We start from the raw sequence: 25,696 nt of genomic DNA on the forward strand, positions 1-25,696 counted from the left end.
TTTTATTCGCAGGCCAGACGTAACGGATGAAATCAAGCGATACTGCCCACGTACGCCTGTTTTACCAGCGTCATGCATTAAGACAATTTCACGTGGCGTGACTGTGCTAGAATATATATATATATATATATATATATATATATATATATATATATATATATATATATATATATATATATATATATATATATATATATATATATATATATATATATATATATATATATATATATATATATATATATATTGTTTTTGTTTTGCTGATGCCGTAGTCTGGACGAGCTTTTCTTCTTTTTTTTCATTTTTTATGCGCATTTCTTTGCTAGTTGGAGTTTTCCATAGACGACAACAAACGCTCAATAAATAGTACGTGCCCGCACTCGTTCCTATTCTCCCAAAGCACGTCGTGTGCGCTGTGTATTAACACGGAGCAACCCAACAGTTCGTAAACCATAAGTATAGCGGCATACAATGGGCAATACAGTCGGCATTCAAAGAAAATAGCTATGTAGATGATGGGAAGAAAACTATGTATGTCATCATTTCTTATTTTGATACCATGTACAATGCTAGCATTTATTTTTTGTCGGTTGCCGCTACAATAATCGCTGTTGATCACGAATATTTCTGTTGCACGGATGACGTCACATATATTCCATGATTTCAAGCCGATCACTTATACCGCAGAGTATCGTGGTCATCAGGCACCGTCTGCGTCGTCTAATACTAGACTCCTCTTATGACATGACTGGCAAATGTTCCTGGTCTGATTGCGCACTATCCCAAGGAACTGCCCACAGCATTCGCTGTTCTACATTCAATCCGCCCACTCGAGATGCAACAATTTTCCCAATCCTCACGGTATCCTGAACTATTTCCCGTCAGAGCAAAACACGTTGCTAAGATACAAGACAGTTTTAGTTGCACGTGCGTAGAGGCTTTGCGTACGTACAGCTTCTACGTGTCAGCAGTGCGCATGCGTAGAACGTAGCGGGTAGTGCGCGCGTCTCACGGACGTAGGTGAGATTCAATTGTTTGCGTGCGTTTCTTGCGCACGTAGACAGCTTCGCGCGGAAGTTCCGCGAGATCACGAACAAGCGATAGCGGGCCGCGCGCGCGCGGACGGCTTGCATCGAAACACGGCGACGGGGTTGAATTGGCTACCGCCGTGTTCACATTTCCCGATAGATGGAGCTACAGGGTCCCTCTTGGCGTGCGTCGCGTACGTGTAGCTAAAGGCGTTTCAGATGGCGTGCACCTAAGGTACGTAGGCTTTTCACGTTTGCGTACGTGAAGCCTCTATGTACGTGTATATAAAACTGTCTACAATCACGCCCCGTAGTACGTGACGCACGCTAACCTGGCTGTTATAGTTTCACGTCGTGGGCGTGGAAACGCGGAACGCGCTCGCAACGAGGTAGCACCCGGGTACGATTCGACCAGAGCGTTTAACGGACCTTCATGTTCTTTCGCAGAACGCTCTTCCCGTTCGAAGCACAGTTTTGGAAAGCGGGAAAGATAGAAAGAGAGGATCGAGTACTAGTACATATAGCCGCGCCTAAAACGCAAGTCGCGAGGTTATATGGCGCCACTTTTATCGTTAGACACATGTGCCATCCTTCCAAACGCTTCCAACACTCCTCATTCTACTAAACCCATGAAGGTCTTCGGTGACTGTTAATTGAATATAATTTAAATAAATGGAAAGTGTGAGTCGAGAGTGTGTCTTCTGAAACGTACGCTATGTAGTCGCTATCGTGATAACATGTCGCTCAAAGACAAAAAAAAATTATTCAGCCTTGAACCAGTTCGGGCTTCAAATAAAGAATAAAAACAAGGGAGATATTAAATCATAAGAATATAGTACCGCGAACACGAGGAGGCGAGGCAGACACAGGACCGGGCGTGTCGTGCGGCCCTCGGTTCGTTAGCCGACAAGCCGCCCCTTAATAAGCGGGGCACCTTGCAGCAACTGTTGCGAGAATTAAAGAAACGGAAATCAAACCATGAAAGAAGTAGAGAAAATGGAGCGAGAAGGGACATATTTAGGCTAACGCGCGCAGGCTACGCGTAAGTTATGGCAGTGAAGTCACGAAAGGAGCAGAATGCTTTGTGCTTGCGCGCTCCAGGCGTTAGAGGGGACGCGGAGTCGAAGAGGTTTCCCGGGGATACTTCGGCGAAATTCGCTTTCTTGTTTTTGGTTGTGAAGTCACCGCAGCTGGCTCGTCAACGCTGTCGCTTACGACAGGTAGGAGAACAATGATTTTAGCGGTGAAAAAAAAATTAACTGGTGGCGGTTGCTTAGCTTGCGTAACATGATTTCGCCCTTGAAATGCTCCGTTATCTCACCGCGCTCTGTCGTTTTTAGTCTGTGAATTCACACTGCTCCAGAACCTCAGTTTCTATTTAGAACGAGCAGGTTGGTCGTGCTAATTTTGGGAGTATACGTCTAGACTGAAAAAGAAATTATTTCCCTCCGCTATGTATGCTGTGCTCATTTCCTACCGACGTCTATTGTCAATGAACGTGGAGGTAGTCGCCACGAACTAACGTCACATGAAGTGCAAGAACAGGTCATTTGTATTTCAGCAATGACAAGCAAGTAATTGGTTCATCTTGTTTCGTCCGTATATTAAGGATGCATTCACTAAAAATTTCAAGCAAAGATAGTCTCCACTAATGTTGCATTACTTGGCTGAAGCTTTAAACATTGCATCATCCGGCGTTTTGTAACATCCAACAAGAAAAATTATTTTGTCTCCGACCTTGTAAAGGCCAGTAAGCGCTTAATTAGCTACAGTAGAATTTTCCGATTACTTTCTGCGCGGCGCACCACGAAACTTTTCTTTACGTTTGTTCGCGTAATTTTATGGCACAATATTTTATGCCGTTGAGTAGCCACTAGCAGAGACCAACGTAAACTTACCTTCGCTATTTTTCAGTCATCGAATAAGTCTTCTCGTAGATGGAGCAGCTGACACGGGAGGTTAGAAATTAGAACTTAGGGCAATTATGCTCTGGAAATTAGCCTTTATGCAAACAGATAGAATTTAAGTGTACACAATCAGAAATTTTCGTCAGTGCACCAACGAACTAGAAATAATGATTTCGGTCTCTGAAATGAGCGGCAACTTGCGATTACGAGAAGAATTAATGAAAGTGACGTTCTTTCTTGGGAAATCCAGCAAGATAGGCTACAACGCTCGTCAGAAGAGGGAAGTGAACAGTAATTGAATGGTGGTAATCCTATATCGACTTACACGAATCCTCATTAAGCTAAGTCACGATTGCTGATGGCAACTTGGTGGTTACATTTAATCCTTTTTATTATTCAGAATGGCTGCAGATGGATGAAAGATGCTGCTTTTAAGCAAACCGCCTGATGCCCTATGCTTCGAAATTCTCGGGTTCTGTAGGTGTTCGTTACAACGTCAGCGAACTGCATAAAAGCAGAGTACCGAACAAACCGGAAATAAAAAACCGTCCCAGTTTAACCTGAAACATCCACGACTTTCGTCTGAAAGAGATTAGGCGTTCTTCCAAGGACTCCCTATACGCCAGACACAGCTGACAAGCTTTTTGAGTCTTTGAGCTGAAAGAAAGAAAGCCCTTTCATCGAGACACCCCTTAGCAAGGAAACAAGCCCTGAGTCTTGACGCTGGTAGAAAGTCTTCCACTCGAGAGTCGACGGCGCTCAAAGAGCGCCGCGGTTGCTTAGGAGCCCTTCGAGGAGCTCTGTGTTAGCGGCAAAATAAACACGCACGCCGACCTGTTCAGACCCATACAAACCGTTCCTTACCGTCGGGACGTCTCAGCACGGGGCTTTAGTCCGTAAACGATCGGCAGCGTTCCTTGTAGTCTGCCATGGGGCAGGAGATTCATTGCGAGCTTCGTACACACGGAGCGGTCACGACGTAGCCGATTCCGTGATTTGCTGCGGGCAGGGAGAGACGCGGCAAGGACGCCCGCGTGCCGCTAAACGCGCACAGCTGGTCAACTGCAGGCCTGTTGCTGCGCTGCCGCAGGTGGAATCTTCCCGAAAGCGAGCGCAGTGCAGCCTATCGGCGATGCCGATCCCTTTGCGCAGTCTACATGCAATACTCGAAAAAGCAACGACGTCCTCGTGAAGAGGCGTTGCAGTGTGACAAATGAGATTAGTCGATCCACATCCGGTCCACCCCCATGCTGTGGTGCACTGTTCTCGAGTATACAGGGGTTCCGCCATCTTGAAATGTAACTGTGCGCGCCTATTCGCGCCCCGAACTTTTGAAGTGGTTCCTCCACAAGTTCCCTCCAGTGAACTTAAACTGTTCCCGGTCCCCAATTCCCATTCGCTTTGGTATCGTAAGGTGTTAGCAAAAACCCTGAATTGAACACTCAACTCCTAATAACTGTATAACTGCCCAAAAGTACCAAGAACAAGCGTACGCCCGGGCGCGCTCCTGTCCTGTATGCGCATTTATTTGCGGCATTAAATATTACTTTCTTGCGTGAAAAAGAGTGAAAAACATTTCCGCGTGAGCTTCTTCCTCCATACTTCAGGTGGCGCTGCTATTATATTGCGGCCGAATCGAGAGCTCCGAGAACACCCCCGGAGAGGACGCGTGAGAGACCCGGCTTGAATCGCTGATCCTTTTCGCATCTACGCATCAATGTGTCTGGCGCAAGAGGGGTGGCCGGCTTCTGGTGAACGATTTGTCTAGGCCTAAACAGACGGCTTGTCAGCCAGCCTCTCGGTATGCGTCCAAGCGCCACACGTCACCGGACAAGCATGCGCCTGAGGCACCACTGGCGCGGAGAACTCGGCAAAAGCCTCAATGCGTGAGTCCGCGTTCCGCTGCTTCTCGAACGTTTTCCGTAGGCCGTCCGGTTTACGTGGTTGCGTCCATTCAGAACGATCGCTGTGCAACGGGCAGAGAGAGCGCCGTTTTCAAAAGACAAGCGTACGCACAAGTGTGCTTTCTAGAGAAATTTAAAAAGGAGAATGCCCCACCTACACGCCGCGAGGGATTCTCCGATTGGTTCTTCGCGTCGTTTTTCCGCTCGTGTTCACTTTCTGTAGACTGCTTGTATTTTTTTTTTCCCTTTCGATTCACACTTAAGTGCTACAGCTGGCATGGTTTAAGTTGTGCTGCATCAACACCCTGCAACGCGAGGTGAGTACAGACGTAGCGCTTCTGATCTCATTATTTATGGCTGCTGTACGTGTGTATGCTCTTCACTTTGCAGTACCAATAACTAAACGATAACATGATATTCAACCTCACTGTAATTACCCTCGTAACTGACGTCGCTGTAATACTTCCAAGTCAGACAGACTTCTATCTCTGAAGAGTGCTAAAAACACAGACAATTAAGTCAGCTATAAAGAGAACGCTATACGATGGCCAGATCACATGACACTAATGTATCACAATACTTTGAATAAAACAAGGATAGCATGGCGAGCGTCTTTAATTCATTGTGAAATCCCGGTACTAGTACACATCAAAGTAAGTAGGCTGATGTTGGCGACACTGAGATAGCACTGTATATTTAGCTCACTTGATGCGACCTCTGTTCAAAGTAACTTCAATTTCAGAGACACTTCGTAGAAGACTGTTTGTTCACAGATCTTCCTAAAGTGAATTATATGACTTGAGAGTACATTAAAATAGGGTAGCAGCAGTTACACGCAAGTTGTACCATACAAATATACATTACTCCAGCATTTGACCACTCATACACTTCGACAGCTCCGACAAGCGAGATCTCCGAGCGGCAATTTTTGTTTTTCTTTTTTTCAGCCCTAGAGCGCCACGAAGGACCCGTACTGCGGTGCGTGATCGACTGTTGTAGGAATGAATTCAGGCGTCGTCCTAGTTTCCTTTTGCCTCATCCTTTTCGGCACATGGAGATCAAGCCTGGCGTTGACAGAGCCATTTTTTACCCACATGGCATCTTGCGTCGGAGAACCGATCACAGCCGTCAGTGTACCTCAGAAAGATCAGGCAGCGTTAGCAGCATGGAACAACCGTAAGTACTGCTGGTGCCATAAGTACTGTTGTGTACGCATTTGATTGAGACGTAAATGCTGAGTAGCCATAGTAGACTTAAAGGTCTACATGGTCGACTGTCAAGGTGCTGCTTCATGGGCTCTAATGAGCTCTGATTATTATTAATCGCAGTGTCTGGTTACCCGCAGGACTGGTGGATCATCGCAATTACCCACTTAAGTGTTATTCATAGAGGCTTCAGCGGCTCAACCTGCTAATGATTCAAAGAGTTTTGTCATTCTGCCAAGGTGTTAGAAATATAGGCCATTGTCAGTGTGTTTTCCAAAGATGCATGACAATAATTCTGAAACATTTGCAAACAAATTATGCATCGTTAGTGAACGCGGCGAGAGTATCCAGTTAGAATTACTTTATTTACCTTACAGTTGCGCTATAACAAAGTGCCCAATTCTTGCGGCCGAGGACAGGAAGTGGACGACCACGCAATAATTCTAAAAGCCTAGCGACGCTCAATCGGCACCGATATGCTACGTACTGTTACTGGACAAATAGGGCGACCATTTTCAGGTATCTAAGTGGTATATTCCTGCTGAGAATCAGGATGCTATAGTCAGTAAAGTGAAAAATGAACCTGTTAGGGCAGATTCATCTTTGAGAGGGCTAACAGCAATGGGAGTTCTGTAACCGCTCGCCAACTGTTCTTGTTTGGAATTACCATCGAGACACCAGGATACCGTAGGTACATTGCGCCACTAAGACAGTTTGTAATAACATTGGCGCTTTCGTAAAGACCGCTATAAAAGGTAAGCCGAGTGCGCATATCGTCTGTTTTAAGAAAAGTTTAAGATGAAGCTGAATTCAGCAGGGGTTTCACATGCGTCTCTCCGCTTTTACAATGTAGCCACAAATCTGGAGCCGAATTCACAAACATTATAGTCTGCAAGTGCTGCTTCATATTCCTTCGCTAATAATACATCCAACATCAAGATTGGCTGGCACCTGCTCTTACAGTTCAAGTGTAAGTGCTTTGTCTGTAAATACAGTTCGGGTGCGTTGGTTAAGTCGGGTATTTCACACAGTGGCTTACAAAAGTGGCATTGCTTTGCCATTCTCTGCGTGCGGAACCTTCCGGTTACATTCGTGTGATCGGTTACATTCGGTTACATTCGCATGATCACGTGATCCGTTGACTTGGCGGTTCAAAAGGAAATCTACATGCTTGCTATATTGCCTTATGTCGTAATCATGTTGTGGCAGTGAGACCAAAGACAGGTTTTAAGAATGACCCCTTCCCACCCCCCTTCTTTTTTTTTTCTCTCGAAAGTCTTCAGGCAAAGTGCTGGTGGCAGTGGTGGTAGTGGAGCTGCCTTTGCCCAACTCTTCCATAAAGCCAAGAGCGTCGCTACGAGCTCGGTCGTTTTGCACAGAAGTGAGTACCTCGCGGAGTGCAACCTCATTGTATTAATAATCTGCGGCGATTTGTATGAATCCCCAGAAGAATGGACAACATGTTCAAAAAAGGAAAGAAATATTACGTTCTGCAGGACATTTATGGCGGAGTCTTACTGCGGTTCTTCAAGAAAGAATCCCGCGTTTCGCTGCTAGGGACTGCCGTATGTTTTCGTAAAATATTCCTATATTCTGGCGTGCGCGAGTGACACCTTCGAAGTGACTCTGCTTTTGGGGACAGGCAAGCTGCCGTCAACCCAACCAAATTTATCCCATACCAACACCTAATCTGTAGCCCCACTTCTATAGTACAGGTGGTAGGACTCACGACTATGTTGGCGTGAAACATAGCCTATACGTCGTGTTCCTCTGGGGCGGACGCATTTTTCATAGTGAGAGGATTGACGGCAAATCCTTTGCTTATAGGAACAGTGTAAAGCACCTAGTGTTACATAGCACCGCGTCTATCTGGGTTACACGGGGCCGCGACGACAACCAAGCTTCCAACATCTCATAACTTTCGACAACGCAGATGTACACATCCGTGTTGTCCGCAAATGAATATCGGCGCCTTGAAAATTCGTTGCTCATAAGCTACTTGGTTGCTCCACAATGCAGATGCTTCCGTCATTTTATGCCTAAGACGGACGAGCCTGAAGGCCCAGCTAGACGTCATGGCGGCGATTTCGGTACCGGCATTTAGGAAACCGAAGGCACGGTGGTAGAACGGCTAGATGAAGATGCCCACCGTTGTATAAGATTTAGTTTGCTAATAGTTGTTGTTTATCTGGGAGGATGTTTCTGGTTTGTTTGTTCTTTTCGCTAACCCCATTGCAAACATCTCTTTTCAGACTTTCTTTCATTCGGCAAATCAGTTCGGTGAAAACCCACAAGGTGGAGGAACGTTCACGAATTTCACCGACATTTTTCCACCTTGCGGGCTTCCGAAGAGCTTATTCGTCATATTAAGCGTCCCTGTGCTACGTTCATTAATATGGCCTCGCTCTGCGACCTGCCAGATTCTTGGTTAGCTCAAATGGTAGAGCGACTGCCCCAGAAAGACGTTGGTCCCGAGTTCGATGCCGAATCACAACGAATATTAATTTTCTTCAACCGCGAATCTTTTCTTTTTTTTCTGAGAAACCCCTTTGGATTTCCTTTCTAGTTTAGTGCCGCAGCCTAGTAGATTATAATTTCCCGCTTCTTGCTCTTACTTTTATTTTTCATTCTTGAAAAAAAGTTGCTGTACATTACTCCAGTATATTTTATTTCTCTAATCGAAACACTAACTAATTTCATTTCTCGCTTTCCTAATGAAGGATGGAACCGGTGCTTGAAGGCGGTGTGCGTTCCAGACACAGCTCTGAAGTCTGTGTCGTGCCGCTCCCTGTACTTTTCGTACAACCCGTACAAGCGCACCTGCATGCCTCAGAAGGGCTTCTGCCAGCGGACAATCAACCACTTCGCTTCGATGGAAGACTGCCGGATAGCCTGCACTAGGTAACTGCGTAATTCCCTCAGGGTGTCCGCTTGCCGTCCTTATAGTAAACTGCAATTAAGCACTAGAGCTGGCAGGCCCATTCTTTCTCTCCAGTCCTTATGGTGGCATGATGCAACTCTCGGACCTTGATGGCAAGATAACAATTGGCAACCATTACACTTGTGTGCGGCACTTCCTCTTTTCGTTCCTGTTGTAATCTATGGCAGTTAGACGACATCGACCCTTTACGATGGGCTCCATGGCCGAAGATACAAATTTCTGATTGCACCCGATGTGAACGGAATGCAAAATCTCTCATGTGCCACTCATTTGGTGCACGTCAAAGGCCCTCAGATGGTTAAAATTAATTCGGAGTTCCTCACTACGCCATGCCCTGTAATCAGATCGTGTTTTTGGCACGTAAAGCCCCGGCATTGAGTTTCAACTTAAATGACCTGCCTCAATAACAACAGTGTTGTTCGTTACGGCGATCTATTTGCAATCAAATGAGAACGTTATGAAGGCATATGCCATCTTCGCTGGAACGCTCTCCCTGCATAATATACGTCACAAAGCTTTTTAATTTACCTTTCAACTTCGTCTTTATCGTTACCGTCTATGCGGTTTGTTTGATTTGGATGTGCACGACAACTGTATTTATTAATTTTATACATTCATTCGTTTGTTTTGTAACGCGCCATAAACACTTACGTCTTATGTGCCCCGTTCATGTTATATGCTAATTAAACACTGCTCGTTAAGTCATCCTTACCTGTCCGCAGCAAAATATGAGCCCAGAATTGTGGTCTTCAGGAACACAGCCGTCACCCAAGTTCTTTTTCGCACAAAGCACTAGCTTTCTATAGACGGCGACTCACGCAGATGTACGCTGCAGCTTCCCTGACGCCTCGAGCAGTCGCACTTCACGTTATGCAATCAAAACTGAATAACACTGCTGATATTGTACTCCTTCCATTGGCCTGAAATTTTCCGCGTACGCACTGGCTGTATCATTGCCAGTGCGAAACGATATTTCGACGCTATTGTGGGTTGCATTTTCTGGCTAACTAGGAGTAATCCTCTCAACGGGCGAAGACAAAACACTCGCTTAACAGTAAATTACAAGAGTGCGCAACGCCTGCTGATATGCCATCTCATTAAAAAAAAACTTAGACACAATCGTGAAAATCATAAGGACAAAGACAAAGCAGACGACGAGAAAAGGTTGAAGTGAATATCTCAGGTTTCCCTGGAAAAACCAGTGGTGCACATCAAGAAAAACAGATGTTATGATAACTATAGGTTACGGTTATAGGTTAATGGAACAGCGCATATAGACATTTCTTATTAGGAACCATCCGACGCCTTTCTTGACGCCCGTCTCGTTCAAATGATTCAAACGCTGTAATCGGAGACCACGACTACAGACTTGAAAGCTCGCGCACTTTTCTAGTTTGAAATTAGCACATGGGTAGCTCCACGCCAAACAACCCAGACAGTGCGTTCAACCATCTCCGATTTCTTTTTAAAGAGCATTTATTGTCCATAGCCTCCGTGCTCGTAAATTACTTTTGGGAGAAGAAAAAGTTCTGGTGTCGCTAACTGCGGTTTGAATATTGTGATTGTGGACCACAACCACTGTTACTGGCAAACTTCTTGAAAAAAATTTTCTGTGTATTTCGGAACCCTTTCCAATTCTTTTAGTTGCGGGAAATCAAACCATGCTTTCATATTAAAGCTGATGAGGAACCACTACATTGTTTGCGGAGTGCTAGAAGCTGAAGCACTACGATGAACTTGAGGCTGTTTCAAACTTTCAGAAAAATCACACGTTGTTACAGCCCATTCGACCGCATTATATTTTCTTTGTTAGGGAGCAAGCGATATAAATGCCAAGAAATTATTGAACTCGATGCACATGTTGTTTTGAAGCAGGACTGCTCTTAACATTTGCTCTTAGCAAGTGTTTTGGTCATGTGTTCCAATCAATAAAGCAAAGGTGGGCGAATCTGGTAGCTGACGCAGGGAATATTTATTTCTAACTGTTATTAGGAGTACTTTTTTTCTTTTTAACAAATTTTCTTTCTCACTTTCTTTCTGTTTCCTTTTATTGAGAGTCCGCCGTCCTCGGGTGCATCACCGCAGAGGTACAGCGCGATCCCTGAGGCAATGGAGGGATTTAAGAAAACGAAATTCTGCGGTTTTACGTGGCAAAAACCTCGATTTGGTGATGATGCACGCTGTAGTGAAAGACTCCACATTAATTTGGACCAGCTGGGGTTCTTTAGCGTGCACCCAATGCACGGTACGCGGTCGATTTTTGCATTCCCCCTCCTCCTCCTCCTCCCCCCTCCTCGAATCGCCGCCGCAACGGCCGGGACCTGATCCCACGACTTCACGCTTCGCAGCGCAACGCCAAAGCCAATACGCCGCCAAGGCGGATAGTGGAAGTATGAGGCGCAGCTACGCATATAGCAAGAAACGTGTTCGCTTGAATTGTCCCGGTATTTACGACTTCAAAAGAACGCGAAGGGTCTTTACTACAGTCTGCAAGGGCACGTTCGACCTTTGGTCGCTATTAGGACGTTTATTATAATATTACATATACTATGCAACCTTATGAAAGAGCGCCAGGCTCTAAAGTTAGAGAAGACAAATTGGGAAGATCCTTCACTTGATTACGACGGAAATTTAGTACAGAAATGCGCCAACTTTTTCCAAAAGAGCCTACCGGCCACATGCACGAAATACGTTGCCACACATCGCTGACACAGGCATACGCCGATATAAAGGGCGTCCCAGCTAATGTTAGCCAAGCTGCTCAACGAAAAAGAAACAAGAGAGATTTTAAAATACATGTTGCTAAACACAATCTTAAGGTCTACGGTGTTTGGCGGTCAGACTTCTGACGACCGAACAATAGCTTTTATCATTGTATGTTGCACTATGCTTTATATTTTAATCTGTTTCTTTTTCGTTGTTCAGCTTGGCGTAACGTTAGCTGGGGCACATGGTATAAGCACAATCGGTAGTTTTGATATTACGCGGAATTAGTAGAGCTTTGATTAGGCGTAGTCCTGACATCAATAATACAGCACGTCAATTTATAAAAAAATTATGGTAGCTGTATCACCTTGATCAAGAATGTCAAGTTGCACCAAAACATTCTCACCAACGGTAAGATGAATAAGAACAAGAAACATTCGGGCAGGTAATGGAATCTGAGAAAACAAAGTGTAACAAAGGGCATCAATTTTACTTGGAGCCCTATGCGCCACGACATTGGTATTTAAAGTTGCGAGATAGTTCTAATATAAAGGCACACTAGCGATAGTCCCAGCACAATCTTAGAACTGGGACAATTGTTCAACGCGGAAAGACAAAAAATCTGAGAGAGAGAGAGAGAGGGGGGAGGGGAGGTTAGCTTTAATAATATGTTGAAGATGCTAGCCCGGCTGTTCGCCTGACATGCTACTCCTGGTGCTGGGTGATAATTATGATGTATAAATGGAGAGTCAAATAGCCAGTTGTCGTTAGAGGCTGTCTCGCCAGCTTACAGTTTTAAGCATTCTATTCCGTTTTCCTCTAGATCTTGAAAGAAAGTGCGCTTCTCCCAAAGCCTCTCATGAGGTCTGTCCTCCGCTTTACACTCTCTACAGCTCTGAAACGGCATCCTCCAATTTAAACGGCTATTTAGTCCCCAAACATGACGTCTGCAGTGGAGGGATTTCATTCGCTACGCAATTCATTATTTCGCTATAGAGAGGTGAGGATGCAGTCACCTTAGCCATACAGATGGCGATGCCTTAGCATTGTCCAAACGTATATACATACGGTCACGTGAAAACTTTGACTTGGATGATATGGCACCGAGACATCTTTTTTTTTTCAGTAATAACAACAATGTAGGCAATCGTCAAAGCTATCGCACACATAACCAAGAAACTTTGCAAACAGGTACACGTCAGTGATGTTCCTACTCCACGGCACAGTGTCACCGCTTTACTAGGCCGCTCAGATTGCTCATACAACGGTCTGCTAGTACGAAATGGTGGTCTAATCATTTGAGAGAAAAAAAGCCATAAAGGAAATATGCCACATGGTCAGCTGTACATTGAGGCCAGAGTTACGGGAAGCTGCAGAATTCTTAAACTTTCACCGCGATCACCATCGCACGGCTTCAGTCTTGACACTCTCCGGCCTAAGGGAAACCGCCTTACTTTAAACAGCACTGTTCTCAGTAATGCCTCATCTTGCAAATCCTGAATAAAACCTTAATGAACGGTGCTGTGAAAAACTACATTAACATGCCCAGACAGGCACATCAAACAGTAGAAACGCACATGTATTCGTGACGCTCTTTTACATGGACTCCATTATATGTCCCGACTTCCTGTTAGCATTGGACTCTTAGGATTGGACCATTAGCATCAGAATATTAGCAAGAATGCTCCCAGAAAATCAATAAAGCCGACAGGTCGCGGACGTGAAGCACATTCGTTGACAGAACGTCGCACACAACTCATCCACGCACTTCAAGGAAGTAGCCTCCAGAAAGGACGCCGCACGGCAGCACCAGTATTCAAGTCTCATCCACATTGCCCAATACGGCGGGTGCCTTCTTCATGGCTCCGGAGAACGGGGACCATGGAAGAAGCCATAAGCGAGCTAAAGCACCGAACAATAAAAGCATGCCACACATCTTCTGTTTCTGCAGACATTGTACTCCCGTTCACCAGACTTGGAATGAAAGTAGTATTCTCTCTGCGACAGCAGCACCAAAGTAGCAAAATCAGTGGTGGTGTAGTTGAAGAAATCACGGTGTATTGGAATTTCATCATCAGTTAACAAGGCCTTCGCGGGGGCTAACTAGCGGCACGTTACAAAGATGTGCATGAACGGATGCCTTCAACGAGCTGTCTTAACAGAAGTGGCTATAAAGCACTGCACAACATAGTTAAATGAACAGATGTTTCTTTTTTTTTCGGATTTGTTCATTAGAGACCACGATCGTTCTTTATAATAACCCCTAATCTATAGAGTAATTGACTAACATTTACGAATTATCTTGTTAAATAAGAGTAATTAAAGGTATGTTACAGTTGCAAAAATTAGAGCCAACCAACACACAACTGACAGTGGAACATGACGATTTCCTAGAAATTTTGCGTATTGCACCAGTTTTGAGAACGCGTACTGAAAATATTCGGCACAATATATACTGGTTATCTAGTTATGTATTTGCTGATGTGATAAAGTGCAGGGATGAAAACTTAACTAGAAAAGCATTCAATTTCGCCGCAGATATTAATGACGCGTTTCTCTGAGGGGTTGCTAGCCAAGGTGTTTTGAGTAAATTAGTATACTTTGCATCCCATTGAACCACAGATGTATAATTGCAACAAGCGACCTAATTTTGGTAATAACAAGGAATTAAGTAGATTTTTGTTTAATATTCTGTACATTATTAACCACCATGCAAGTCCTGACATCTGTCGCCGCGAATGGCGGGTTTCAAGCAAAAATCGTGTCTTCAACTCTGCTCCGTTATACTGCTGTGTGAACACTACTGTGATAAAGCTCGCGACATTTACAATTGCCGCGCAACTGGTCGCTCGAGGCACTTCGCCTGGTTTCGCGGGCTTCTCTGGAAAACCACTTATGTAGCACGTATTGAGCAACAGAAAGCTGCATCGAGGAGTTTTTCATGTTGCTCTGCCATTCTCCCATTTACATTTTTCATCTACTTATAATATTTCAGGAGTTGATTAATTAATAAAGCCTAATTATGCAGTTAGGCGGAATAGAAAAAAGTAAACTAAGTATCTCCGAGCGACGACAAACAACCTTACCTTGGTTAGGTACAGGCATACGTGGCATTTGCACATCTTTAAATCTTGATGCATGATAGTGGGAACACCCTGTGTGTATATATAGCTCACAGTGCGACTGAAGCCAAGTGTTCAGTGAGGCATCGATGCGGAGGCGCCAAAACAAACGATCTGCTAGCAACGCTTCCGTGATGTCACGCTTCCTTGCCCTTCCGCCCGACTCGATATGGCTCGACGACTTCACACGTGTGACACTTCGCTTCACCACACCCGACGGCGACAATTGCGTAGCATCGCAGGAGATAAGAGGCTCGCCCGTGAGAGTCGTTCTCTTCAGTCTCTCCCACTCTCTTGTCTTCAGGCAAGCAAACACGACTCTAGCATGGTAGGAAAGCTGCAACTTTGTAGCGTATACGCGTACTCAAATTGCATTTCGCTTTCTGTCGCTTCGAACTCCCTGAGGCATCCTGGGACTACCGCATTCCGCTATGGTCAACGTCGCCTTTCTCGGTGGCCGCTTGTACATTTGTGTTTCGGATGAGCTCGTGCGTCTCATAGGCCACTAACAGAAACAGCAAAAAGCATATAGAGATGGCTTGTCAGGTTGTAATGTGGCTCTCACGCTCACGTTAGTGCAAGTGGAATGAGGTGAATGAGTGCCGAATAGAGCTGAGTCAATGCAGCTGCACGAATTGAGTCGAATCAGACCATGCTGAGTGCCAAGACACGCGTAAACACTTTCAGCGTGGTTATAACTAATCATCTAGGTTCCGGTAACTGAATTGTTTTTTTTTTCTTAACTCGACGTTGTGCCCGACTTAAGGTAAACGCGTTGACGCCAATGCAGTTTGATTCAACCTGTCTGCGTTGCTAGCAATCTGAAAAAGCCGATTACTCCTGTTGACGCCTGTATGCTTGTTTCATTCGCTAGGTGTATTTTTCATGCCGTTTCCTGCTAATTATATTCAGTGTAGTGTTTGTTTTCTTTCTCTGGTGTAAAGTACGCACTGGACTAGGAACTTGGAAGACCAAGTTCCTTCTATGTCGTTTTACTTGTGAACGGGGTGCCATCATCAGTATAAGAAAGGCAGATTAGAACTATTAGAACATAATGAATCGCCAACAACGTTAGTCCCTACATAGACCCTAGAACGTTGAACAGACAATACAAAGCGGCGTCATTGATGACAAAACATGCGATTTTGCACTGCTACTTGTGCAACAAGAAATAAATAACAGTAGCCAAACCAATGAATACGCCACTGCTATAAGACTTCCTGTTGAAAGAATGGAACTACGCATCCCCCCCCCCCTATACCAGTGGCCATTACCACTGAAACTAATCTAACAGTAGTATAAGCGATTACTTTTGGCATGTGATGCAATAGAAAACGGGTATAACTATTTTATACTATTTTAATAGTATGCGCTTATTTAAAACAAAACTACAAGCTACCTAACTGTTTTTCTTCTTTGTTTTATTTTATTTTATTTTTGTTTTGTTTTCTTCATTTTCCTCTAGCCCAAGTGAAAGCGGCCGTGCGGCTGCGCCAACAATGCAAGACACCGAAGTTAGACTAATCATTCTTCGCAAAAAGAACGGCGCATCCGTGACTCTAGTGAACAGCACGCTTAAGATTCCGCAGAAGAAAAACCTTTTCTTTGTCGGCTACCTTCTTCCAGACCCATATGGTCCTCTGGTAGGAATATCGAAAAGCAACGTTCATCCACAAAGTTCCGTCACCAAGGTTGCCGTCAAGAAACCCGAAGTTGCTAAAATGCAGGCTCCCCAAAGTGTGCCTAAGCAAGCTTGGCATTCTTCCGGGAGTGGCGTCACAGATTCTCCGCAGGCGTTACGAAGTGCTTCGATACCATTACCCCCGTCTGATAAGAAATTTCAAGGGATGTTTGGTACTGGTCCGATAGCAGGACCCCGGCCGTCTGAAGTGGAAGCTGCTCCACCGAAATCGCACTTGGCAAGTGTCCCTCCTCCGAGGCATCCGCCACTTTCCGGAGCTGCAGGACCACAGTTGAGCATCCCTTCAAAGCCCAAGCTAGAAGGAACAGGCGCGTCGGAAATGTCCTCCTCGGAACGATCCTCTGTAGGCAAGAAAACAGCGCCCACCGTGCCACCATTGCGACAAGCAGGATCTCTAGTAAACAACAGTGCACCAGGATTGTTCTCAGCTCGGCCGCCTCAAAATGGCTTGATGGCTGGCATGCCACCATTGCTGCCACCATCGCTGCCACCATCGCTGCCACCATCGCTGCCTCCCCGCGCAAACACCGCACAGGGCCCACTTTCAGATTCGAGCCGGCCGCAGCCACTGTCTTCCACACGTGCGAGCGACTCATCAAATACGTCCAAGCCAAGACAGCTCTCCGACATGTCGATCCCAACATTTCCTCCCGGCATGGTAGACCCATACGTAACAGATGAGCCGCCAAGAAACGCTCGTGCCGAGAAAGAGGCCTCGCAATCGTCTGCACAAAACGACACTGCGGCGTCGCGCTCGGACAAGTCGGTCGACCACGGACCCTCTACAACGGCGGCGCCAGCATCTAGTGCGTCAGAGCCGGAGCCGACGCCAACGCCTCGGAACGATCCTGCAAAAGCTCGACACGCGAGGGAACTGCCCGGGGGCTTCGGCCGCACGAGGCGGACAAGAGACGGGATGCCGCAGCGGGCGGCTCCGATATCGCGGCGCAGCGCCAGGGAAGGCCCGCCGAGGGAACCCGTGGTGGAAGAAAAGATCGTCGCTGAAAGGGCACCGCTGACGGGAATTCGTACGGCGTATCCTGTGCGCAGAAGCCTTGCCGTGCCCTTTACGGCATCCAGTCGCAGGCGCGAAGACGGAGGAGTGCGCTTGGCGCGCTGGGCGCCCCGAGCAGGATCTCGCTTTCCCGCATCCATATCACTCTAAGCAGTGGGTACCCCGCGTTAACCATCTGCGGTGATGATGAAATGCTAAAAACTTCGCATCCGTGAGCCTCGAAGTCTAAGGCAGTAAACAAGGTTCATGCGCGTAATAAAACGCTTGCCGTCACGACGGATCACTTCTGACGTCGAAGAAGCGAAATAAATATGGTGCTTTTTGCTGCCCTTTTTCGAAATATTTTCACCACAGTGCCCATACAAGCGCCGGTATAAGAGACGCTCCATAGAACCTAACGAAATAACCTTGAAAATATCCCGCGGCCGACCGGAAGTTGATCAGCACAAATAGGAAATGAGTCTGAAAAATGTTTACGCATTCAGCACTGAAGATACATAGTGCTCTGTGCGGTTTGTTAAGAAACAAAAGCGACCCTGTAAGGATGTCACCCAGTATACTCGGCCAAAAGAAACTACTAATTCATCCTTCCAAGGTGGGTACGCAAACACAATATTGTCGCTTTCTAATGCTTCAGATTCCTGCGCGAAATGAAATTGCATTCGTAAAAGGCTCTTAAGCGTCTTTTAATGAAGAGACGCACGTGAGGCAGTTAGATTGAAGTTTGCATGGTTTGGTCATGATTTGGATGCTCATGATTTTAATACAGAGAATTCTCTGTGCCAACGGCAACGCGACATTTACCACAAACTTCTCTGAGGTGCTTAGAAATTTTCGTTCAGCTCCATTACTTTACTAAAGCATCGTGTATCGAGCTACGTTATCCAGCACGTTTATTTTGTGTCATTGGTTGCTTCTTGATTCGAGGTTCAAAATTTGAGCGTCTCAGGAAAGCATAGCCACAGAAACTGGAAATCGCCATTCAACTGGCCGATACCACGAAGGGTGTTTAGATATCCGTATATGCAGCCTACCAACCTGTTGGCAACGCATTTGGGCTGCTCGGTGCTTTCTCGGAACAAAGGAAACAGAAAAAACGAAGGATATAGCGCAAAATTACTTAAATCCTAAGATGTGATCGTAGCAGGCAAAACAATGTCCGAACGGGATCTCCATGTTACAACACGTGTTCGTGCCAACGATATAGTGTACGTGCACAACTGTATGCGCAAGCCGGCGCGCAATTCGTTTTTGCTCCTTCGGCACTTTACCGACGGTTCCACTGCCTAAACCCCCTCCGCCTCCCTTCTTATCAGGCGGAACGCCTACAGATAAATTCCCAGTCTAAGCCTCGTAGTGTGACTCTTCCAGGCGCGTTTGTGAAGTGTTTTATTTGTGCATGAATTAAAATGTTTCCCTTAAGAGACAGTAAGTTGCTGCACAATATCTTCTGTAGTGACAAAGAACCAACACTTGCGCGTAGTTTCCCATTCAGAGCAAGCGGACCTTAAACTCTAGACAATGCGGTCAACAGTTGCTGTCAGGCTTACCCAGGACAGCAGGGACGCCACAGGAGACTGACCACATAGCCAAGCAGTAATTCGAAGCTCGCCTGTCCATAGGCACATTGTTCAGTGCATGTTGAGAATGGCTCTGGTTGTAGGTTGGAAACAGCCAGAACGGTGCGCGCGGATCAAAATTTTGCAGGGGCACTAGTACTCACAATGCGGCACCAGGAAAATGCGATTTCTTCGCCGTGCCAGCGTAGCTTACGCCCGGTTGCAGTTCCCTCCCCCCTTTATTCCTTCCGGCTTACACCGCTCTCGTCGCCCGAAAAGAAGCCGGTGCTCTTCAAATGTACCGCTCGTTTTGCGCAAGCTCTTTTCACTATATTTGCGCATCATTGTCAAAAGAAAGCAGAGGCGATAAGCATTTTTATCGCAGTAAGCAATCTCTGTTGGCAGAAGATCGCTGCGGAAAAGATTTAAAGAAACGTTTGTGAGATAAACAGCGGGTTCTAGCGTCGTTCAGCATGACGAACAGCACCGACGATTAAATAAAAAAGAACAAATAGGAGAGGCGCGCTGTCCTGTTCGTTCCATACAATTACTAGAGGGGCTTGTGGCGCTAGTGTCTACGGCAGCTACAAGCAGGGCGGTTCAGTCATGATGGGAATGATTGGTAGTACATGGATGTGCCTAAACTCCGTGTTTCTCGCTTTAAACGGCTTCGTGGCTTTGTAAACTGATAATTCTCATGAAAGTACTACGCTATAAAGAGATAAATTAACATCATCAAAATTGACCGACGGCAGGATTTGAACACGGGACCTCTAGCACAGAAGTCCGATATGACTCAGCTAATTTCGCACTCAGGACTGTGCATCTCAGAACAACGTCAAGCCTGACGATTAAGCGCGTCAGGAAAAGGAAGAACAGTCAGTCTACACGTGTTTTCTCCCGCTGGGAGCAAGAGCGCAAGTGTCATAATATTCGTCCAGTTTGAAAATGATGTGCCACACGTAGTAAGCAGCGTTGCGATGCGGGCTTGACGTTTGTGTCCAGATCCACGCTCCACAATACGATTGTCAAATTTGATGATGAATACCTCGAAACGGAAGCGATCTAGGGGAATCAATTAAAGTGATGTTGTGTTCAAATACGATTGTTTCAACGTTTCAGATATACACACGTACGATAATCGTGATAGCAAAATGATACATTTAAAAACGTTATTCGTAATTATGTGGTCGGTGAGTAATTTGTTTCGGAATTGTGCCCGTAAAAGCGCATCAACCGCCTAAGCAAGCATATCTGACGTAGCTTGCATAATGTATTTACTTAAATTACCGTTAATTTAACTTTGAAGACACTGTACAAGGGAGTCCTCCAGTGGAGAACTCTGCCTCTTTGGTTGCCGAACGTCGTGAGCTTCGGCGCATACGCCTTCACATGCAGCTGCCCAGCTTAACGCTGTTCAGCTCGCCCTCAATATTAAGAGAATAGTGCAGCACTATATTGATCATTGCGTCGTTTCAACAGCATCGCAGGAGAGACTGCACAAGCCACTTACTGTACTTAAAGACACTGGAAGGCACCGGAAATGTATCTCAGGCCATAGTCAAACGCTTCGTGTCTGCTTACAAAGTCAGGTGAAGTTAAGCATGCAGCCACATACCACTGCTAACAGGGAGTGCAAAATTTATGGAACGGTATCAGTGGCAATATTTGCAACAATAATTTCTGCTGTCTGATTACAGCAGTTTAGCATGGAGTTCGCGCATGGTACTTGCCTTATTACTACAAGATAGGTATAGTGTACATCAACACCGCTGGTGGCCATATCTTCTGAGTGCCCATTTGACCTTTATGTGCAGAAACATCACCATTTCTTCCAACCTTCTGTGTGGCAAAAGGCCACGAACAGTCATATAAACTGCTTGTCAGTAATAAAATAAACAAGCCCTTATAGGCAGTAGACAACTAGAAACAACTTCATTGTGCATCGCAAGTGGTACTGTAACGTTCCCTTGCAAAGCGGTCAGGCAAGTCATAAGCCACTGCTAATATAACTATGATCGCACCCCAAGCAAAGGTACGTATGTTAACTACTGTAACTGTAGAAAATTTCACGTCCACTATGCCATTCATAACCTTGATGCATCAAGTCTCCAATTTCGCAGCGTCTACGTGTGGCGGCGATACTGATTAGACGCGTTACCGTAGCCGCAGCCGGTCCGTGGTTACCTTACTAAGCTCGCGAGCGGACGCTGAAGTCATAGGAGAGATGGTGGTTATCCATCCCTGTAACCAGCCTTTCCTCCGCAGCCACTAGACGAAAAATTACTGCGATTGCAGCATTACGCAGTCCACTGGAGTATAAACGATTTGCCGCCAAACCATAATTTATACAACGATAACATCGAGCATTTCTACACAACAAAAGCAGTTCTTGTCAACGCCCGTATCCGTAACCACCATATCCACCGTAGCCACCACCACCGTAACCACCGCCGTAGCCACCGCCGTAGCCACCGCCGTAGCCACCACCATAGCCACCACCGTATCCGCCGTAACCATGCGGTCTGTGGTGGTGATGATGATGATGAGGGTGGTGATGAGGATGATGATGGGAGTGACGATGGCCGCGGCCATAACCATAGCCACCGTATCCGCCGTAGCCACCGTAGCCGGGTCGATAGTACCCTCGGTAACCGCCTCCATATCCACCTCCGTATCCTCCGTATCCTCCTCCGCCGTAGCCTCCGTATCTTCCTCCGCCATAGCCTCCGTATCCGCCGTAGCCTCTACGGTAGCCAGCCATCACAACGCCGATGGCAACAAGCAGCACCGTGAGAAGAAGCTAGGTTCGAGAAAGCAAGAAGCACACAGATGACTCAGTAGAAGAGAAGGACATAAATTATCAATAAATACATCACGTGAGGTTACGCTCCGAAAACATAGGCGTTGTTAGACCAGTTAATGCTGATGGCATTAAACTATTGCCAATGCTTTCGGCAACGTCCGTTCCACAAGGCTCTTATCACATTTCGTAATAGAAATGAGATTGCAACAATAGTAGCGGCAGTGAAGAACAATGAAGCGCTGTTTTCTTTTTAAGTAAATGGAGACTTGAACCCAATAAATGTTCTAAAATTGTCGAAAGATGTTAACCTATTGCAAGAGACAGACAACAGCAAAAACAACAAATCAAAACAAAAACTTAAGAACTCGAAGCAGCAGGAGAAAATGCAATTCGCCATTTTATAAAGAAGTGACACGATCTCCTTTACGATATTTCAAATGTTGTATGAGTTCAAGCACGTACTGCAGTAGCGGAAGTGTGTTGCGATATATCCTTGTGTTATATATACTATTGCATCGCAAGGACGGTAAACTTCAGAGTGAAGACTCAAGCGCCGAATTTTGCAAGCACCATGAGGCTTGCCCAATAGCCCTTCCGGCCTTTAATCCAGCACAAGGCTGGGTTTCTCTTACAATGCCAGTCATCGCTCGCTGTCGTTACAGATGACCGCTCGAAAATAATGAAAGGCAGAGAAGCGCGCTCACCGAATCGTGTCATTTGTGACGTAATCATACGGCCAGCCCACGATCATGTGAAGCTAGTGACACGAGTGAACGGACTGTGTTTCTTTTTCTTTTTTTCCCTCTCGTGAAGTGGCCCTCTGCATTCGACATGCTTGCTTAGGCCACAACTTGGAACAAACTTTGCCATTCCAGCTGGGTTTCTGACACGTGCCTGTATTCAGTAATTTCAGCTATTAGTAACAGCAAATGGCTTCCCGAGTGCTATACTTCTTCTAGGTTTAATCCAACAAGCTAAGCAGGTACGCTCATTGAATGGCCAACGCAAGAACATTATTCTTTTGTCTGTGTTAGAAACGAAATAAATCTAATTGCTTGAGGTATCTGCGCCACAATTTGAAAACCGATATTATCCATTTCTTCTAGGTGACTACATCCTTCTCCTTTCTTTCCCTTCTTTTTTGCTAACATATTCGTTACGAGTGCCGCATGTCTTTAGGATGCATCAGTTTCCTACGGAAGTGCAGTGTGCGGTATCAATAGCTTCACAGGTATAAGACCAGAATATTTTCGTCACTGTTGCTACTGATCAAATCCTAAATGGGTCAAGAGCTGACTTTACGTAACCAAAGTTCCTCACGAGCCTACATTTTCACGTGCCTCCATAACCAGAGGCGTGTTCTCAACAGCGCTGTACACGTAGCGCTGGAAATAGTGCCCTAATTACGCGGCTTGTTCCTTGACAGGCAAGTTCTAGTTGACCTCAGCCATCCTAATTCAACATAATCGTTTCTTGATAGTAAACGTCACTCGCGTACAAAAATATTTACATCTAATCCTGCCATCTTTAAAGCTGCTTATATCAGCGCACATTGTGACATACGCTAGCTATTAAGGCTCTATAATCATAACAACAAATATGTGACGCGTAACCTACATTCGGCTATAAGTATTACATATCTCACCACTTAAAAGAGCTCACTCACTACGGCTCTTACATTTAGCTAGGAGTTCTCCCGCCTCTGTTTATTTCCTTACAATCACTGAAAAGATGCCGATCGTATCTTTCTAACAATATTCACTTCCTCGAACTATCGTTTTCACTAGTCAAAGCACAACCATCGCTACTAATAACTTTCTTGTTTTTAAAATGTGTGGTTTAACGTTCAGAAACTGCGCTGTGGGATAGGAGGGGCACCATATTCGAGGGCTGCTGAATAATTTTAGCCACCTGTGGATGTTTAACGCGCACTTAAAGCAGGGTACTCTAGTGTTTTTGCATTCCGTCTTCACCGGAATACGGCCTCTACAGCTGGGAGTCGAACGCTTCGCAAGCTACTAATAACTAGTACAACTGAAATGCGCGACAAGAATTAAAAATTCGAGGGGCTTTTTTTTTTCGTTGGTCGCGACCATACGTAGAAGACTGTCGATTTGTACGATGTCGTGCGGATCGACGAGAAATTTATATCTTCCCGACGCGAATATCGCGCCAGTTTTTGGCCCCGAAGCGAACAGCCGCGTTTGCAGAGCGTGCAAAACTCAGTCACAAAGTAGCGAAAACAGTTAGCGACTGCAACTAAGAACACTGAGACATTTAAGAAGCGTACTCGCAGGCCTGCAGAACTGTTTGTGAGGTGGCTGGGGTGATCTAAGCTTTTGTTTCGGACCGACTGGCGCGCCCCGTGTGCGATACCTGACCTGATCTAACCTAACCTAACCTAACCGAAAACTTTCGCGCACCGTTCGCGCGCGCCGCGTCGTGCAGATAGCCATTTCCTGTTGACGGACACGACGTCGTGCAGATAAACATAGTTCATGCGGATTAACAGACAATGAAACCCCGAAAAGCCTAGGGAAGATCCACTGATGTGTTTATCTGAAATAACGAAATAATAAGATAAAGGGAAATAAAACTCCATCAAAAGACAACTCACACCTGCGGCAGGTTATCTTCGCATCTGCTTTCATTTCCCTTTTGCCTTATTGTTTCTATATCTCAAATAAACGCAGCAATTATTTGTCCCTGTGCCTTCTCGGGCTCGAATGTCTGGCTGTCCGCACGGTAGCGCCAATGTAGAACGAAAGAACCGGACGTCAGTTCGTTGGCAATAGATCACGTAACAATTGCTTTGCTCTGCCTTAAACGTAGCAGTACTCCTTCTGTCTTGGTCTTCACGGTTCAACAGTTTTCCTGGTGCTATCGTTAGTGCTATGGTAGTCTTTCTATTGTTATACTAGTTGTTCGGCCGCGTCGGTACATTTGCCTCTCTGGCGGGCACTAAACGTGTACTCACCGCGACTCTCATGGTGGTTCTTCGCACGTGCTTCTCCAAGCGCGTGTATGGATCCTCGTCTCGTTCCGGGCGCCCTCTCTGGCGGAGCGGTGGCCTCTTAAATAGACTCGGCTACGCTTCTTGCATGCGGGGAGGGAGGGGTAGGGAAGGGCACCCCCTTTGCTGCGGCCCACTTCCCTCCTTCTGCAAGGTGTTTTCCCTGCCTGAACTCGCGGCGTCAACACAGGGAATTCCCCGCTCGGCATCGTGACGCTAAACTTCAAACACCATGGTTTCGACACGGACGCCGATTTTCTTCAGTGGCCCGTGGTCCGACCAGAAACTCGAAGTAACACGCGCTCGCCCTTGTGGTCTCCGGGAGTTGCACCCCGTCGTCCTTAACCCTTCTTCTGCGGGTCGCACGCGCTGCGCTAACGGGCGGAATTATGTTCCGCGCTATAAACAAACTATGACTGCGTTGCCTCGAGTGGTAATGACGCTGTTCACACTACGAGCGGAGTGAAGTGGGCCTCTCCTTTCACTGTGTGGCGGGTAAGCGTTGTTGACATATGCGCACCGGAGAAGAAAGTGACTACCTGGGGAATCCCGGAATGAAGGAAGCAACGATGATGCCGGAAAGAAGAGTTACGGGCATCCGCGTCACGGCTTGTATATGCCCCGACTCGAAACGTCATGGAGAACTTTAACACGGAACAACTAAACAGAAAATAAAGGTGAGATGTTCGTGAACACACGTCCGCCTCACGAACAATGGCTGTTGCAGCGCAAGTGGTCATAATAACATTAAATGCAGGAACGTCCTGCGTGTTGAAGATGCTTCTTAC

The 25,696-nt window shown here is 46.0% G+C and overlaps 3 protein-coding genes across 6 annotated transcripts in view; 1 reads left to right on the forward strand and 2 right to left on the reverse strand.

Moving 5' to 3' along the window:
* LOC135895812 (glycoprotein antigen BM86-like) overlaps positions 1-3,972 on the reverse strand; it is a 236,882-nt gene extending 232,910 nt beyond the window's left edge. The window contains exon 1 of the mRNA XM_070537626.1: positions 3,800-3,972. Coding sequence (XP_070393727.1) covers positions 3,800-3,882 — 83 coding nt within the window. The 5' untranslated portion in view covers positions 3,883-3,972. The remainder of the gene's footprint in view (positions 1-3,799) is intronic.
* LOC135895781 (uncharacterized) lies at positions 2,097-17,859 on the forward strand. Of its 4 annotated transcripts, none has more exons than XM_065423945.1 (5): positions 2,097-2,248; positions 5,787-6,015; positions 7,321-7,425; positions 8,765-8,945; positions 16,279-17,859. In XM_065423945.1, the coding sequence occupies exons 2-5, from the start codon at positions 5,841-5,843 to the stop codon at positions 17,678-17,680; spliced, it is 1,863 nt and encodes a 620-aa protein (XP_065280017.1). In that variant the 5' UTR covers positions 2,097-2,248; positions 5,787-5,840; the 3' UTR covers positions 17,681-17,859. The 4 variants fall into 4 exon arrangements, with proteins under 4 accessions (XP_065280017.1, XP_065280019.1, XP_065280015.1 ...); XM_065423947.1 differs by lacking the exon at positions 2,097-2,248 and adding an exon at positions 4,660-4,821; XM_065423943.1 differs by lacking the exon at positions 2,097-2,248 and adding an exon at positions 4,828-5,156.
* A 3,047-nt stretch (positions 17,860-20,906) lies between these two features.
* LOC135895797 (peroxisomal membrane protein PEX13-like) lies at positions 20,907-24,956 on the reverse strand. Its single transcript, XM_065423971.1, has 2 exons — positions 24,873-24,956; positions 20,907-21,892 (listed from the first exon to the last, which is right to left on the reverse strand). The coding sequence occupies exons 1-2, from the start codon at positions 24,882-24,884 to the stop codon at positions 21,485-21,487; spliced, it is 420 nt and encodes a 139-aa protein (XP_065280043.1). The 5' UTR covers positions 24,885-24,956; the 3' UTR covers positions 20,907-21,484.
* Between the last annotated feature and the right edge of the window lie 740 nt (positions 24,957-25,696).

The sequence above is a fragment of the Dermacentor albipictus genome, chromosome 4 (assembly GCF_038994185.2).
Source record: "Dermacentor albipictus isolate Rhodes 1998 colony chromosome 4, USDA_Dalb.pri_finalv2, whole genome shotgun sequence".
Lineage (NCBI taxonomy): Eukaryota > Metazoa > Arthropoda > Arachnida > Ixodida > Ixodidae > Dermacentor > Dermacentor albipictus.

Excerpts from the sequence above, each read along its gene's own strand:
- LOC135895781 (XM_065423945.1), top strand. The coding sequence starts at position 5,841 with ATGAATTCAGGCGTCGTCCTAGTTTCCTTTTGCCTCATCCTTTTCGGC. Across the intron at positions 6,016-7,320 it reads GTTAGCAGCATGGAACAACC|TCTTCAGGCAAAGTGCTGGT; the intron begins GTAAGTACTGCT and ends TTCTCTCGAAAG. Across the intron at positions 8,946-16,278 it reads TGCCGGATAGCCTGCACTAG|CCCAAGTGAAAGCGGCCGTG; the intron begins GTAACTGCGTAA and ends ATTTTCCTCTAG.